A 15,463-nucleotide genomic window follows, 5' to 3' on the forward strand; every position below is an offset into this window, starting at 1 on the left:
AAGACAGGTTCGGGCCGCATGGGAGCGTAATACCATACTCCTGTTTGATTGCTATATCTCCCTCGAGGAAATCTCTCAAGGATGTTTTGGATTACAAGGAGCTCGATCTGCCTAAGGAGCTAGGCTCCTCTGGCTTTCTAGTTCTTCTCGACTGGGTCGGCCGAGCTTGGGTGAGTTGGTCTGGGCTTCCTCTCTGGTGGGCTCTCTTCTTCCTCTGTTGGTCTTTCGTGGTGCGTCTCGTGTCCCCTCTCTTTTTGCTGAGCCGTCGCTGCCTTAAATGTTCCTCTGCTGCGACATACCTTCAACGGGAGGAAAAGGGCCCGAGCCCCGAGGCGCCATAGACAGAAAGCGTCATCATTTTCTCTGGGTGAGGTGACCGGGGGTGGAAAATGCGTCGCACGCCCGGTCACCCGTCGCCATAAATGCCCTGGAGCCGAACGCCGTAGAGAGGGCCCACCGGGCAGCCGCAGAACAACCGGCGTGCCCGTCCTGTCCCATTCCCCTGCCACGGCAGCGTGGTAGACGGAACACCTTGGTCCTGACGACATTATCCCGAGACAAACCGGATTGCACGGGACAGGACCCGTGCAATTTAATGTCCCCACGCCTCTCTGCCAGAACGTGGCAGGAACTGGCGCTAAGCGCGGCGGGAGCAGTTGAGCGTGTCAGGCCACGCGTGCTCATTAAATGTGGCCTCGGGTCCTTGACCGGCGGACACGTCATCGGAGGGCCCCTCGGGGGGCTTTCGGGGTCCTCGGGGAACCGAGTGCTCGAGGGCACTGTTCAACTCCCCGAGCACTCTCTCTCGAGCACTCTTGTATGGAAACTTGGGGAACCGAGTGCCTGCGGGCGGCCGCGTGGCGGCCCCGCGCACTCTCTCCCGCGGACTCCTGAATGGATTCGTCGGGGCACCGAGTGCTCGCGAGGGGCCGTGTGGCGGCCCCGAGCACTCTCTCCCGGGCACTCTTGGACGGGACCTCGGGGAACCGAGTGCTCGGAGGCGGCCGCGTGGTGGCCCCGAGCACTCTCTCCCGGGCACTCTTGGACGGGACCTCAGGGAACTGAGTGCTCGGAGGCGGCCGCGTGGCTGGAGGAAGCCGCCGCGATGAGACTCCAGATGGCGTGCTGCCGGAGTCTCGCTTGAGGAACGAAGAGGCAGCAGAGAAGATCAGGAAGCTGCTGGTCCCCGAGGGCCAGGAGGGGGCCCTAGCGGTGATGCCGGCAAGTTTCCCGCCGACGACGACCCGCCCGGGGCGCATCGTCTTGTTCATGTCTTTCGTGGTGGCGGGGCTGGTGCCACCGTTCTCCACGTTTCTTCTTCAAGTTCTCGAGACCTACGGCATCCAGCTGGTGCACCTGAGCCCCAATTCGGTCGTCATCCTGGCGGTCTTCGCCCATCTGTGCGAGATGTTCATGGGGGTGGCGCCGTCGGTGACGCTTCTCCGACACTTCTTCGCGCTGCGGCCTGCCGGGAAGGAAAGGGGCCACTCCACTGCGGACGTCGCCGGATGCTGCAACTTCCGGCTGTGGGACGGCATGGGGGAGCGGTACATCCCCCAAGTGCTGTGAAGCAAATGGGAGGAATGGCGGCGCGACTGGTTCTACGTCGACGTCGACCCCCACGACCGCCTTACCCTGCCGGAGGCGGCAGCCGAGCCCCAGAAGGCGATCTGGGAGGCACCGCCGCCGCCGGACGCGAGGCTGGAGCCCGTCTTCGAGCGCATCGGATTCCTCTGCGACATTGGGCTGACCTCGGTGATGGTGGTGGCGGACTTCCTGCGCCGCCGGCTGGCGCCCCTGCGGGAGCGGGTCCGGCCCTGCTGGTACTACACCGGGCCGGAGGACATCACCCGGACCCAGATCGGCGCGAGCTGGGACCTGGGCCCGGCGGAGCTGAGGGGCATGCTCCGGGTGGTGACCGGCGTGGAGGAGATGAGCCGGGCGGAGCTCCCGTGGAGAGGAATGGCGCTCTGCGCCAATCCCGAGCGTGCGGCGATCCAGGCGAAGCTGCCGGAATTCGACGCCCAGGGGCCAGTCGACCGGCCGAGGAGCCGGAGCCCCGAGGCCCCCGAGCTCCCCGGGCTGGACGAGGCGGTCACCGAGGAGGCTGCCAGCGGGCTGGCGCAGACGGGTGGCCCGGGCGCCGTGAGCGGCGGGCCGCAGGCCAGCAGTGGGGCCGCTGCAGGCAGTAGCCACCGCGCCGAAGGAGGAGGCAGTGCCAGCGGTAGAGCGGCGGTGGCGCCGCCATCGGCAGAGGAGCGGGGGAAGCGGCCCCGGCTTTACATTCCGGCGCCGGAGTCCCCGCCGCCGCCATCGCCAGGCGCGGGGGGAAGCCGGGTCGGCCAGCCGCCCAGCACGGGACCGCCGGCGGGGGCGACATCTGCGGTTCTGGAACCGCGCCTTGTTCGGCTCGGGCCTACCCCGGCGGCGGGGACCCAGGCGGCGGCCCCGCAGAGCCCCCGGCAGAAGAGGAAGAGGGGGGAGGCCGGGCAGGCGCCATCGAGCCCAGAATTCAGACTTCCGGCTGCACGATGGCAGTTCCGAAGACCCACAACCACGTAAGTCTTACCCTTCATTCTTTCTTCGACGTGCTTCGCCCAAACTAAGCTCCTTTTTTTTATCCTTGTCCTCCTCCTGCAGGCCGCCTACGGGCGCCGCCGAAGTCCAGGGGCAGCCGGAGGCGCCGAAGCCGGCGCCAGCCCCCGAGCCGAGCGCGCCGACGGAGCCAGGGCCAGCAGATGCGGCGGCAGAGCCGGGGGCGGCGGACTCGGTGGCGGAGACGGAGCCAGCGGACGCAGCGGCCGTGTCGGGGACGGCGGACACGGTGGCGGAGATGGGGCCGACGGAAGCGGCGGCCGAGACAGAGACGCAGCCGTCGCCCAAGTGTCCAGCGCCGTCTGAGCTTGCCCTGAGCGCGCCAAGCCCGGGGCGGATGACTGCGTTGCAATCTTCGAGGACCCCGAACCCCCCGGAGGAGGCTCGCAGGGGACCCAACGCCCAGCCACCGCCCAGCCAGCCTGCCGACCCTCTCCCGGTCGTGCTCGAGAGCGTCCGGGAGGTGATCGAGTGGCTGGATGCGGCCGTAGCGGGGGAGGTGGCGCAACTGGAGGCGGAGCGCGCCGCGCTGGCCACGGAGAAATCGCAGCTTACCACTCATTGGCGCTCCTTTGAGTCCCGCCTCCTCGCGGCGTGTGCCGCCAACGAGGACGAACAGCGCGCCATGGAAGAGGCCCGCGCGAAGATTGCGCGGGAGCGGGAAGACGCCGCCCACCTGGTTGAGGCATCGCGGCAGGAAGCTGTCGAGGCCCTTGCCAGGGAGAGGCGGGCGTAGGAGCGGGAGGAGGCGGCCATGGACCGCGAGAGGGCAGCACAGGCCCTCCAGGCCGACTTAGCTCGTCAGGAGAGCGAGGTTGACCGGGCTCGCACCAATCTCCAACAGCGGGCAGAGGAGCTCCGGCACACCGAAGGGGAGCTCCAATGCCGGGAGGACGACGTCGTAGTCCGGGAGGTCGACACCGAGATAACGGCGGCGGACCTGGGCGCCCAGGAAGATCTGCTGGCCCGCCGGGAATCGGAGGCTGCCGAGGCGGTGGCGGCCGCTGCCGCCAGGGAAGAGCAACTCGCCAAGTCCGAGGCAGAGCTGGCCGCCCGCGAGCAGGCCCTTTCTGTCCTGGCGGGGCAGGTGAAGCTGGCCGCCGGCCACGCACACGGCGCCGGCTCTTCTGGCGCGGTCGGGGGCCAGGGGCTCGAGGAACAGCTGCGGGCCGCGAAGGAGGAGCTCGAGGCCGCCTCACTTGCGCGGATCAGCCTGCAGCAGATGTTGGAGGACACACTCCGGCGGATGCGGCGGTCCATGGCGAGGGCCGGCTTTGAGCGACTCGTCGTGGAGACGAAGGGCGATGACCCCGGCCGATTCGTCCTGGGACTCCAGCAGGTCTGCGAGCGCCTCGAGGCGCTGCCCTGGGCCGTCCAGGAACTTGCCGCCCGGGAAGGGTGCGGCTTGGCCCAAGCGGTGGCCGAGCACGTCCTGGCCTGCTACCGGAGCAGAGACTCGAACTTCCCGCTGGAGCCAGCTCGGGAAGGAGTGGTCAAAGCCGAGAAAGAGGCCGCCCGGGAAACAGTTCGGAGCACCGCTGCCGAGGTGGCGGCCGGCTTCAAGCGGGAAGTGCCGCCGCCGCCAGCCCCCGTGAGAGGCCGTGACGATTCTGACTCTGACGTCGACTCCGACTAGGCTTTTTGTAGTTTCTTCTTCTTTCATTTTTCTTTGACTTGATGTAAATACGGGAGTGATCCCTTAGAAATGCTTGTATTCCCTTTGTAAATATAATGAAAGCTTTTCTTTGGGCTCGCAACTCCAGTATTCTTGCGAGTGCTTGATGCTTCTTCTGATGTTTTGCCTTGATGCCTCGAGGAGTACTTAGTCGGTTTGATCCGACATTTCCTTCCCCGAGAATGAAGCCGTCCCGATCGTCCTTCTCGGTGCATTCAGCCCCTAAGCCCTCGCGAGTCCGCATCGGCTAAGTCAAAAGAGAAAGACACGAACTTCTTTGCTCGGGAGATAGATCGATCCAGCACGGAGCACGCCATGATCAGTGAACACTTTTCCACCTTGCGACCACTCAGTCAGCAGACCGGAGACACGTGCGGACGGGAATGCGACCAAGAGTCCCCATGGTTCGGTGGTGTCCAGGCTTAAGACGGACCGGACTGAGCACCGACAGCCCACCCCTGAGGCCTAGGCTCCGGACTACTCGAGCGGCTCGAGCGATAGGATTACCCAGGGCGCCCAGGGACTCGGTAGTGCTCGGGGCCCTAAAAGCGGACCGAACACCACAACCACCATGAAAGACTTCGATCGTACATTACCGCACGCACGGTACACCTTTCTACGGACCGTTCTGTCGTTCTAGGAAAAAGTGGACACACGGTAGGGTTTTGTGCGCGAGGAGACCATCTCACCGGGCAGATTAGAATACGAGGGCCCCTGAGGATGACTCGGGAACAAAATATTATTGAACGTAAATTCATCTGAATTTAACCACTCACCGGACAGCTGTCGGCCTTTCGGCCAACCGATCCAGGAGGGGTATGCGCTCCGTGCTCGGGGTGCCCGGGGACTTGGTTCCCACGGTCGGGGCGCCCGAGCACCAAGGGGCGCGCGAGGAGCCCGGGGTCAGGTGATCTCGACCACTCATACTTGAGCGGTAGGACTACCCGAGGACCCTTGGGGCCGAGCAGCGACCTAGGCATCAAGGCCCTCGCGGTCGAGCTGCTTTTGCTTTGATTGTCGATCTGTGACTTAAGAGAAAAAGGAGAAATTCCTTGTTTGGTGCGCTCTGTTAGTGCGGTACTTGTTATAGACTGCCCTCATTTTCGACCCGAGACCTCTCGAATGCCCAGACCGGCGGACAAGAGCAGACAGAGGCATAACCCAGAGGTCCTATGGTTCGGTGGTGCCCGGGTATGACAAACCAGACCGAGCACCGACAGCCCGCACCTGGGGCCTAGGCTCCGGACTACTCGAGCAGCTCGAGCGATAGGATTACCCGAGGACCCCAGGGGCTCGGTAGTGCCCGGGAGCCTGCCACCACACCGAACACCACAGCCTACCACATCAGACGTAAGTCAGCGGCAACTGTCCGTGCGCATACCGATCGGGATTCTTTTATCAGCGGGGAAAAAGAGAGAGCGAACTTTTCTCGCACAATCGAGCATCTCACCAGACAGATTAAACATATGGAATCCAGAAAAACGAAATTGACACATGATTGCATTTTAACATTCATACTGAATTGACAATTTTTTACAAGGTTGGGTGACTTACCCAGTTAGTGGTAGCCCCCGGTCAACTTGGACGGGGGGGAAGCCCCCGGCCTGGTTGAACTGAGCCGCGAGCATGGCCATCTACGGGTAGAACTTGCGCAGGTGCTCGATGTTCCATGGGTTGGGGAGCGGTTGCCCGTCTTCTGCTGCCAACTTGAAAGAACCTTCTCGCGGGACCCCGATTATGGTGAAGGGACCTTCCCACATAGGGGACAGCTTATTCTTCCCTTTGCACGACTAGACGCGTCCGAGAACTAGATCCCCCACCTCGAGAGACCGGGCCCGGACATGGCACTGATGGTAGCGCCGCAGACTTTGCTGGTAGCAGGCTGCTCGGACGACGGCGCGCCGTCGGCGCTCTTCCAGGTAGTCAACGTTGTCGCGCCGCTGCTGCTCCTGTTCGCCTTCAGAATAGGCATGCACCCGAGGGGAGCCCAGAGTGAGCTCGGAGGGGAGGACCGCCTCAGCGCCGTACACGAGGAAGAAAGGGGTCTCCCCGGTGGCGCGACTTGGCGTGGTCCGGTTGGCCCATAACACGACGGGTAACTCGTCCACCCATCCCTTCCCGTGCTTTGCGAGCACGTTATAGGTTTGGGTTTTGAGCCCTTTTAGTATCTCCGCGTTGGCGCGCTCGACCTGCCCGTTACTCCGAGGATGAGCAATGGAGGCGAAGCAGAGCTTGATGCCGAGGTCCTCGCAGTAGTCCCCGAATAGGGCACTTGTGAACTGGGTGCCGTTGTCGGTGATGATCCGGTTCGGGACACCAAAGCGACTGGTGATACCACGGATGAACTGGAGCGCCGTGTTCTTGGTCACCTTGATGACTGGGATCGCCTCCGGCCACTTGGTGAATTTGTCGATGGCGACATAGAGGTACTCATAGCCCCCGATTGCTCGGGGGAATGGACCCAGAATGTCCAGCCCCCAGACCGCGAAAGGCCATGACAGGGGGATGGTGTGAAGAGCCTGAGCTGGCTGGTGAATCTGCTTTGCATGGAACTGGCACGCTCTGCAGCGCCGAACCAGCTCGGAAGCATCCTGGAGGGCTGTAGGCCAGTAGAAACCTTGCCGGAAGGCCTTCCCGACCAGCGTGTGGAACGATGCATGGCCACCGCACTCGCCCTCGTGGATCTCAGCGAGAAGCTCACCGCCTTCTGCCCGGGAGATGCATTTCAGGAGAACACCGCCTACGCTACGCCGGTAGAGATCCCCATCTACTAAGGCATAGCGTTTGGACTACCGAGCAACTCTTTCGGCAGACGCCTCATCCCCGTGGAGAAACTTTTCCTTCAAGTACCCTCGGATGTCGTCCATCCACGAGGCATCTTGAGAATATTCAGCAAGTGCAGCACACTCACCGGAAGGCGGCACCCTGACGGGGCTTCCCACTGAGGGCACCGCCGGGGTCCCCTGAATTGAGTTCGAGGTTTCCCCTTCGCCCTGTTCGGCAGGCAGGACGGAAGGCCGTGTGAGTCTTTCTTCAAAGACTCTGGAAGGGACGCGCGCACGGGAGGAGGCCAGGCGGGAGAGGTCGTCGGCCAGAGTGTTGTCGCGGCGAGGGATGTACCGCAGCTCAAGGCCATTGAAGCGCTTCTCCAGCTTCCTGATTGCTGCCACGTACGCCGCCATTTGAGGATCCGTGCACTGGTACTCTTTGGATACCGGGTTGACCACCAGCTGGGAGTCTCCCTTGACCAGGAGGCGATGAATCCCGAGACCCACCGCAGCCCGAAGGCCAGCGATGAGACCTTCATATTCCGCCATGTTGTTGGATGCGCGGAACTGCAGCTGCACGACGTACCGAAGTTCTTCACCCGTTGGGGAGGTGAGAACCACTCCGGCCCCCGCGCCTTTCAGCGAGAGGGAACCGTCGAAGTGCATGATCCAGTACCCGGGCGCATGGTGCCCCGGATATGCAGAAATCTCTTCTGGGACATCCTCGGGGACGGGTGTCCAATCTGCCACGAAGTCAGAGAGTGCCTGGCTTTTGATCGCCTGGCGACTGACAAAGTGCAGGTCGAATTCCGCCAGCTCCACCGCCCACTTGACGACATGCCTGATGCCTTCTCGGTTCCAGAGGATGGGTCCCAGTGGATACGTGGTAACCACCGAGACCTTGTGCGCTTGGAAGTAGTGGCGCAGCTTCCGGGAAGCGATGAGCACGGCGTAGAGCAGCTTCTGAGCCTGGGGGTACCTTGTTTTGGCCTCCCGGAGGACTTCACTGACGAAGTACACCGGTCATTGTACCCAGTGGGCCCGGACCGCGGCCTCACCCGAGGGGCTGTCGCAGCCCCCAGGCTCGGCGGCGTGGTCGGGGCTGACCGGGTGCTCGGGCTCTACTCCCTGGTCGGGAGGAACCGAGTGCTCGGGCTCGACCCCCTGCTCGGTGGGAGCCAAGTGCTCGGGCTCGACCCCCGCCTCGGGGGGGAGCCGCGAGGACGGGTGAGTGCCCGGGGGTGGCCGGGAGCTAGGACCCAGCACCTGGCCCCGCGCACTCGTCGCGCTCCACCACCAGCACCATGCTTACGACCTGAGGAGTGGCCGATACGTAGAGTAGTAGTGGCTCGCCTTCGGATGGAGCCACTAGCACGGGTGGTGAGGTGAGGTACTTCTTCAGATCGCGGAAGGCCTGCTCGGCCTCCGGCGTCCAGTCAAAATGACCGGTCTTCTTCAGAAGCTTGAAGAGGGGGAGCCTCCGCTCCCCAAGTTTGGAGATGAAGCGCCCGAGGGCCGCCATGCAGCCGGCGAGACGCTGAACCTCCTTGAGTCAAAACGGGGGTTCGCATCTGCTCGATGGCCCGGATCTTCTCTGGATTGGCCTCGATTCCTCGGCTGGAAACCAAGAAATCGAGGAGCTTGCCCGCGGGTACCCCAAAAACACATTTCTCGGGGTTGAGCTTTAGGCGGGTAGTGCGGAGACTGTTGAAAGTCCCGGCAAGGTCGTTGAGCAGGGTGGCGCGGTCTCGGGATTTGACCACGAGATCGTCGATGTAGGTCTCGACGTTGCGGCCAACCTGCGAATCAAGGGTGATGTGGATAGGACGCTGGAAGGAAGACCCAGCGTTGCGCAAACCAAAAGGCATTGACGTATAACAATAAGTCCCCACCGGGGTGGTAAAAGCAGTTTTTTCTTCATCCTCTATGGCCATGCGAATCTGGTGATACCCAGAGTTTGCATCTAAAAAACACAAAAGATCACATCTCGCGGTTGCATCTACAATTTGATCTATGCGGGGCAAGGGAAAAGGATCTTTGGGGCAAGCCTTGTTTAGGTCGGTGTAGTCCACGCACATGCGGAGCTTGCCGTTGGCCTTCGGGACGACAACTGGATTTGCCAGCCATTCGGGGTGGAGGACTTCTCGGATAAATCCGGCGTCGAGGAGCTTGCCGACTTGCTCTCGAATGAACTCCTGGCACTCGGGCGCCTGCCGCCGGACTTTCTGCTTCACCGGGCGTGCGTCCGGGCGCACAGCCAAGTGGTGCTCAATCACCTCCCTAGGGATCCCGGGCATGTCGGATGGCTGCCATGCAAACACGTCGGCGTTAGCCCGGAGGAAGGTGACGAGCGCGCTTTCCTATTTGCCGTCCAGGTCACCACCGATGCGGACGACCTGGGAGGCGTCTTCGCCCACCACAACCTCCTTCGTAGGAACGGAGGGGTCGGCAGTGAGTCGGGGTTTGGATGAAGAGGGTCCCGGGTCCCCATGGCGGCCCTCAACCTCGGCTTGAGCTGAGACCAAGGCCAGGTATGACTGCTCGCAGCAGGAAACGGCGTCGCCGGAGTCGGCAGTCACGGAGATGGGGCCTACTGGGCCCAGCATCTTGACCGTGAGATATGCATAATGCGCAGCTATCATGAATTTGGCGAGCGTCGGATGCCCGAGGATGGCGTTGTAGGGGAGGGGGAGCTCCACGACGTCGAAGAGGTCACTTTCCGTGCGGAAGTTGTCCCGACTCCCGAAGGTCACGGGTAGCTCGACCTGCCCGAGGGGCAGGGAGTGCCCAGGCGTCACTCCGCAGAATGGAAGCGACGGCTTTAGGCACCTGGAGGGCACCTGCAGCTTTTCGAAGGCCTCCTTGGAGAGGAGGTTAAGGCCCGCGCCCCCATCGATCAGCACCCTGCCGACCTTTACATTGCAGATGGTGGGGACACTACCAAAGGTAGTCGCCCCACGCCTGTAGTACTAGAGGGGTGGTCGGCTATACTGAACGTGATCGGAGCGTCCGACCACCTCAGGGGCCTGGCGGCCTCTTCGCTCGGGGTTGCCGAGCAAACTTCACACCGCGAGGAAGGCGTGTAAGCGCCTCCGTCGATGAAGGCGACGGTATGCTTGGGTTCCTGAAAGCCGAGCTCATCGTTGCCGGGGGCGGTGTCGGGATCCCCCCCCCCCCCCGTGGGACTCATCACGCTCCCTCTGGCGCTGCTCGACAAGGCCTTTGACCGTACGACACTCCGTGAGATCGTGCCATCTGGTCTGGTGGATGGGGCACCATTTGCCTGGCTCGGGCCCCGCGGGAGCGGGGGCCCTCGCTGGAGCAGGAGCCCGGGCGGGCACCGGGGCTCTTGCGGGAGCTGGTGCCCTTGCAGGTGCCGGGGCCCTTGGGGGAGCTCGAGCCGGGGCCCACGCGGGCGCAGGCCGCCTGTCGGCGACCGCCCGGCGTTCTTGCCGGCGGTCGGGTTCTTGGGCCGGCTCGACAGGGGCAGCTTCACGCCTCCTTCTCTTTTTCTTTTCCCGCCTGTCGGAGCGGGAAGAACTTGGCTAGTCGGCGGCGGGGCGCTCGGGGCGCGGAGCATGCCAAGCCCGGGCCTCCGCCGCCTTGGCGCACTTGTCGGCCAGTGCGAAGAGTTCCGCAGTGGTTTCGATTTCGTGCGTACCTAGCTTCTCAAGCATCAGCTCGTCGCGGACGCCCTGCCAGAAGGAGACGATTACAGCGTGGGGGGCTATCCGCGGGATAGTGTTGCAGACCTGACTGAAACGCTGAATGAAGCACCGTAGCGTCGCCCCCTCCTGCTGCTTGACGGCATGGAGGTCGCACTCCAAGCCGGGGCGCGTGAATGTGCCCTGAAAATTAGCCACGAACTGGTGGCAGAGGTCATCCCAGGAGCTAATAGATCCTGGGGGTAAGTTCATGAGCCAAGAACGGGCAGAGCCCCTCAAGGCAACATGGAAAAAATTTGTCATCACCTTTTCACTGCCACCGGCCGCCTGGACGGCCGTAGTGTATATTTGGAGGAACTCAACGGGGTCGATGGACCCGTCGTACTTCTCCGGCAGCTCGGGGCAGAACTTGGAGGGCCATTTGACCCGGCGGAGCTCACTAGTGAAGGCACGGCAGCCGGTGCTGTACCCTGTGGCGTGGGTGGCGTTCCTTGGCGGTGAACGCCGGTGAGCCAGGGAATCCTGGCGATCGTGGGCCGGCAAAGAGAAAGCCTGGTCCTCAGCCTCAGCCTCCTGCTGGGTCTCCCGCTGGCGCTCGAGAGTAACATGCGCATTTTCGTGGCCCCTCCGCTCGTTGAGACGCAAGCGGAGGTCCTGGGCTTCGGACGCGGCCAGGGGGGCGGCGCTCCGCCTGGAGGCCCCCCGGCCTGTGCGAACGTTACCCGACGATGAGCCGATTCTGGTGGCGCCACGCTGGATGGTGGCGCGAGAACTCTCGGCCAGCACCTGGCGGCGGGCAGTGCCGACCAGGGCAGCGAGTTCTTGGAGCCAACGGCCCTCCGGGGTTTCCGGCGTCGCCTGGACAGGCGGATGCCTGAGGAGAGCGTGCGCCGCAAGCAGTGCGCTCCCGGGGCTGGCCTCGCCGAAGGCGAGCCTACGCCGGAGAGGCGCCCGGCGCCGTCCAGATGCGGACCTGGCGGCTGGAGTCTCGACCACCTGCTGGGGGTCGGAGGTGCACCAGCGGCGGCGACGGCCCGGTTGGGCCCTGCGCCTTGGTCCCCTTGGGAGGGGAACGCCGTGCATGCAGATCGCGGCTGCTGCTGGGAGGTAGCAGTGGCTAGGGCCTCCTGTGCGAGGGGCTGCATTTCCCCGCTGGAACTAGAGCCGGAGCACTGGAGGCGGTGACCACCGGCCATTTTTTCTGTGGAAGAAAACAAACAAACAGATTCAGGGATGCTTCCCCCTTACCTGGCGCGCCAGCTGTTGGAGGGTGAACTCCAGTCGTAGGGATCCCGAGAGACCCCTTTTTAGAGATTCGGCCGGGGGGATGATCCTGAACAAGTTCGCCGGAGAAATGAATGAGAGTAAATGCAAATGGGCGGGGGCGGTGATTGTATGCTGGAAGAAGTAAATGCACTGGGGATTTTTAGACAGGTTCGGGCCGCATGGGAGCGTAATACCCTACTCCTGTTTGATTGCTATATCTCCCTCAAGGAAATCTCTCAAGGATGTTTTGGATTACAAGGAGCTCGATCTGCCTGAGGAGCTGGGCTCCTCTGGCTTTCTAGTTCTTCTCGACTGGGTCAGCCGAGCTTGGGCGAGTTGGTCTGGGCTTCCTCTCTCGTGGGCTCTCTTCTTCCTCTGTTGGTCTTTCATGGTGCGTCTCGTGTCCCCTCTCTTTTTGCCGAGCCACCGCTGCCTTAAATGTTCCTCTGCTGCGACATACCTTCAACGGGAGGAAAAGGGCCCGAGCCCCGAGGCGCCATAGACGGAAAGCGTCATCATTTTCTCTGGGCGAGGTGACCGGGGGGTGGAAAATGTGTCGCACGCCCGGTCACCCGTCGCCATAAATGCCCTGGCGCCGAACGCCGTAGAGAGGGCCCACCGGGCAGCCGCAGAACAACCGGCGTGCCCGTCCTGTCCCATTCCCCTACCACGGCAACGTGGCAGACGGAACGCCTTGGTCCTGACGATGTTATCCCGAGACAAACCGGATCGCACGGGACAGGACCTGTGCAATTTAATGTCCCCACGCCTCTCTACCAGAACGTGGCAGGAACTGGCACTGAGCGCGGCGGGAGCAGTTGAGCGTGTCAGGCCACGCGCGCTCGTTAAATGTGGCCTCAGGTCCTTGACTGGCGGACACATCATCGGAGGGCCCCTCGGGGGGCTTTCAGGGTCCTCGGGGAACCGAGTGCTCGGGGGCACTGTTCAACTCCCCGAGCACTCTCTCCCGAGCACTCTTGTACGAAAACTTGGGGAACCGAGTGCCTGCGGGCGGCCGCGTGGCGGCCCCGCGCACTCTCTCCCGCGGACTCCTGAATGGATTCATCGGGGCACCGAGTGCTCGCGAGCGGCCGCGTGGTTGCCCTGAGCACTCTCTCCCGGGCACTCTTGGACGGGACCTCGGGGAACCGAGTGCTCGGAGGCGGCCGCGTGGCGGCCCCGAGCACTCTCTCCCGGGCTTTATTCTTTGACCTGCGGGGAAGACACCGCAGACTCCGCCACGTGGCGGACGGCTGGCTCGGACTCGATTTCCGGGGACCCCCGGTTCCCGATACGCCGACAATATCCTTGATGAGATAATATCTATATCTCAGAGTTCTTTCGTACCTGTATGTCACATATTTGATAATATTTTGATGACTCATGAGATGGCTTATTATATAATAAGGAACCAGTGGAAGGGGGAGACCGGTTATGCTACCATAAAATAGAATGAGCAAGGCTATGGTAAGGTATTGGTCTTTATCACGAGACATGATGATGCAAATGGGTTTTCCTATGTAGTTGATTGATTTAATCATGAAATGTGTTACAATAGAGACATACAAAATCAAAGTGAATGGGTTCTTACTGAGATCTTTGCGCTAGAAAGAGGGCTTCATCACTGTCATTGTACTTATTTCTCTTGTACGCTGAAGGTTTTTTGGTTCTTTTAAGCAAAGAAGAGGGAGAGGGAAGAATTCCAGGGGTTAAAGTCTATTTGAGCACTCCCAGTATTTCTCATGTTCTTTTTGTTGATGATTCTTTGATTTTCATTCGTGCAAATGAGATGTACTCAGGTCAGATGGTAAACAAGGACAAATAAGCGGTGTTTTTCAATATAAACACAAAAGCAAGCAAGCGCCGAGAAGTTCTACAAAGGTTACAAATTGAAAAATAACAGGATGAAAGGTACTTTGGCTTGCATGTGCATATTGGAAAAGCAAGAACAAAGACCTTTGCTTATCTTAAGGATCGAATATGGCAAAGAATACAAGGATGGAAGGAGATATTGGTGGATCCAACAAGATATTGGTGGATCCTGAGGCCTGATGGTTTCAATGGAATGTTCATAAATAAGTGTTGGGGTTGTATCAAGGATGACTTCTATGATCTAATTAGACATTTTGAGAATGGTGTCGATTTGAGCCTATAAACACTTCCTTCATAACCCTAATTCCAAGGAAGAATAACCCAGTGATAACAAATGACTTCAGGCCTATTTCCCTTCTCAACACAGTCCTCAAGCTCATCACTAAGTTGTTAGCAAACGAACTTCAAGCAAGGATCACATACCTGATTCACAAGAATCATCACTACGGTTTCATCAAAAGAAGAGCAATTCAAGATTGTCTTGGTTGGGATTTTGAGTACATTCATCCATGTCATCAGCCCAAACAGCAATTAGTGATTCTAAAGTTCAATTTTGCGAAGGCCTTTGATATAGTTGATCATAATATAATCCAAAAAATGATGGAGGCTCTGGGTTTCAATGCAAAATGGATCACCTGGATTAGTGATACCCTGGCTTCTAGATCCTCCTCAGCTGAATGGGGTTCCTAGGAAATCTTTTCACTGTAAAAGAGGGGTGAGGCAAGGAGACCCCTTATTCCCACTCCTCTTTGTGGTGGTAGTTGACCTTCTTTAGTACATTGTCAATGAAGCTAGAGTTAGAGGCTTGTTGACCCTTCCTCTCAACATGTTGCACACAACTAACTTCCCTATCATCTAGTATGCAGATGACATGGTCATCATTATGAAGCTCGTCAAAAGGAACTCTTCTACCTAAGAGGATTGTTAAACAGCTTCTCCCAGACCACAGGGCTCAAGGTCAACTTTGCTAAATCTTGTTTGGTTCCAATCAATTTGTGTGATGAAAAGACCATGCAATTGGCTGGGGTTTTTGCATGCTCAATTGGTGGCCTCCCATTCAACTATCTAGCACTCCTAATGGGTACAACTAGACCTAAGTTGGGGAATTTGACTCCAATGATCAGCAAAATTGAAAGGAGAATCATGGCTACATCTTCACTACTAGGTCTTGCCGGTATGCTTACTTTGGTCAATTCAGCCCTCTCCTCCCTTCCAACGTACAATATGTGTACCTTTAAGTTTCTCAAGAAGGCTATTGACATCATTGATAGAACTAGGAATAATTGTCTTTGGAGAGGACTAGATGGGTCTGCTAAAATTAAGGCTTTAGTGGCTTGGAAGAAGGTTTGTGCCCCCAAAGATAAGGGCGGGTTGGGAGTTCTTAATCTGGCATTGCATAATGAAGCGCTTTTGGTCAAGCATTTGCACAACTTCTACAATAAGATGGACATTCCTTTGGTCTGTTTGATTTGGAGTACCCATTATAGGAATGTTAGAATCCCTCATGCTACACTAGCTAAGGGCTCATTCTAGTGGTGGGATATCATGAGTTTTTAATGATCATTACATAGGAATTGCATCTGGAATTCCGAGGAATGGTTCTACGATTCTTCTTTGGCACG

General features: G+C 59.9%; 2 protein-coding genes across 2 annotated transcripts in view; both read left to right on the plus strand.

Moving 5' to 3' along the window:
• LOC133924099 (heavy metal-associated isoprenylated plant protein 7-like) overlaps positions 1 to 15,463 on the plus strand; it is a 91,338-nt gene that overhangs the window by 38,038 nt on the left and 37,837 nt on the right. The window lies entirely within an intron of this gene.
• Positions 1,216 to 3,500, plus strand: LOC133925440 (uncharacterized). The gene is made up of 4 exons (XM_062371369.1): positions 1,216 to 1,350; positions 2,065 to 2,558; positions 2,641 to 3,321; positions 3,440 to 3,500. Exons 1-4 carry the CDS (start codon positions 1,216 to 1,218, stop codon positions 3,498 to 3,500), a joined length of 1,371 nt encoding a protein of 456 aa, XP_062227353.1.

The sequence above is a fragment of the Phragmites australis genome, chromosome 7 (assembly GCF_958298935.1).
Source record: "Phragmites australis chromosome 7, lpPhrAust1.1, whole genome shotgun sequence".
NCBI classification, from domain to species: domain Eukaryota; kingdom Viridiplantae; phylum Streptophyta; class Magnoliopsida; order Poales; family Poaceae; genus Phragmites; species Phragmites australis.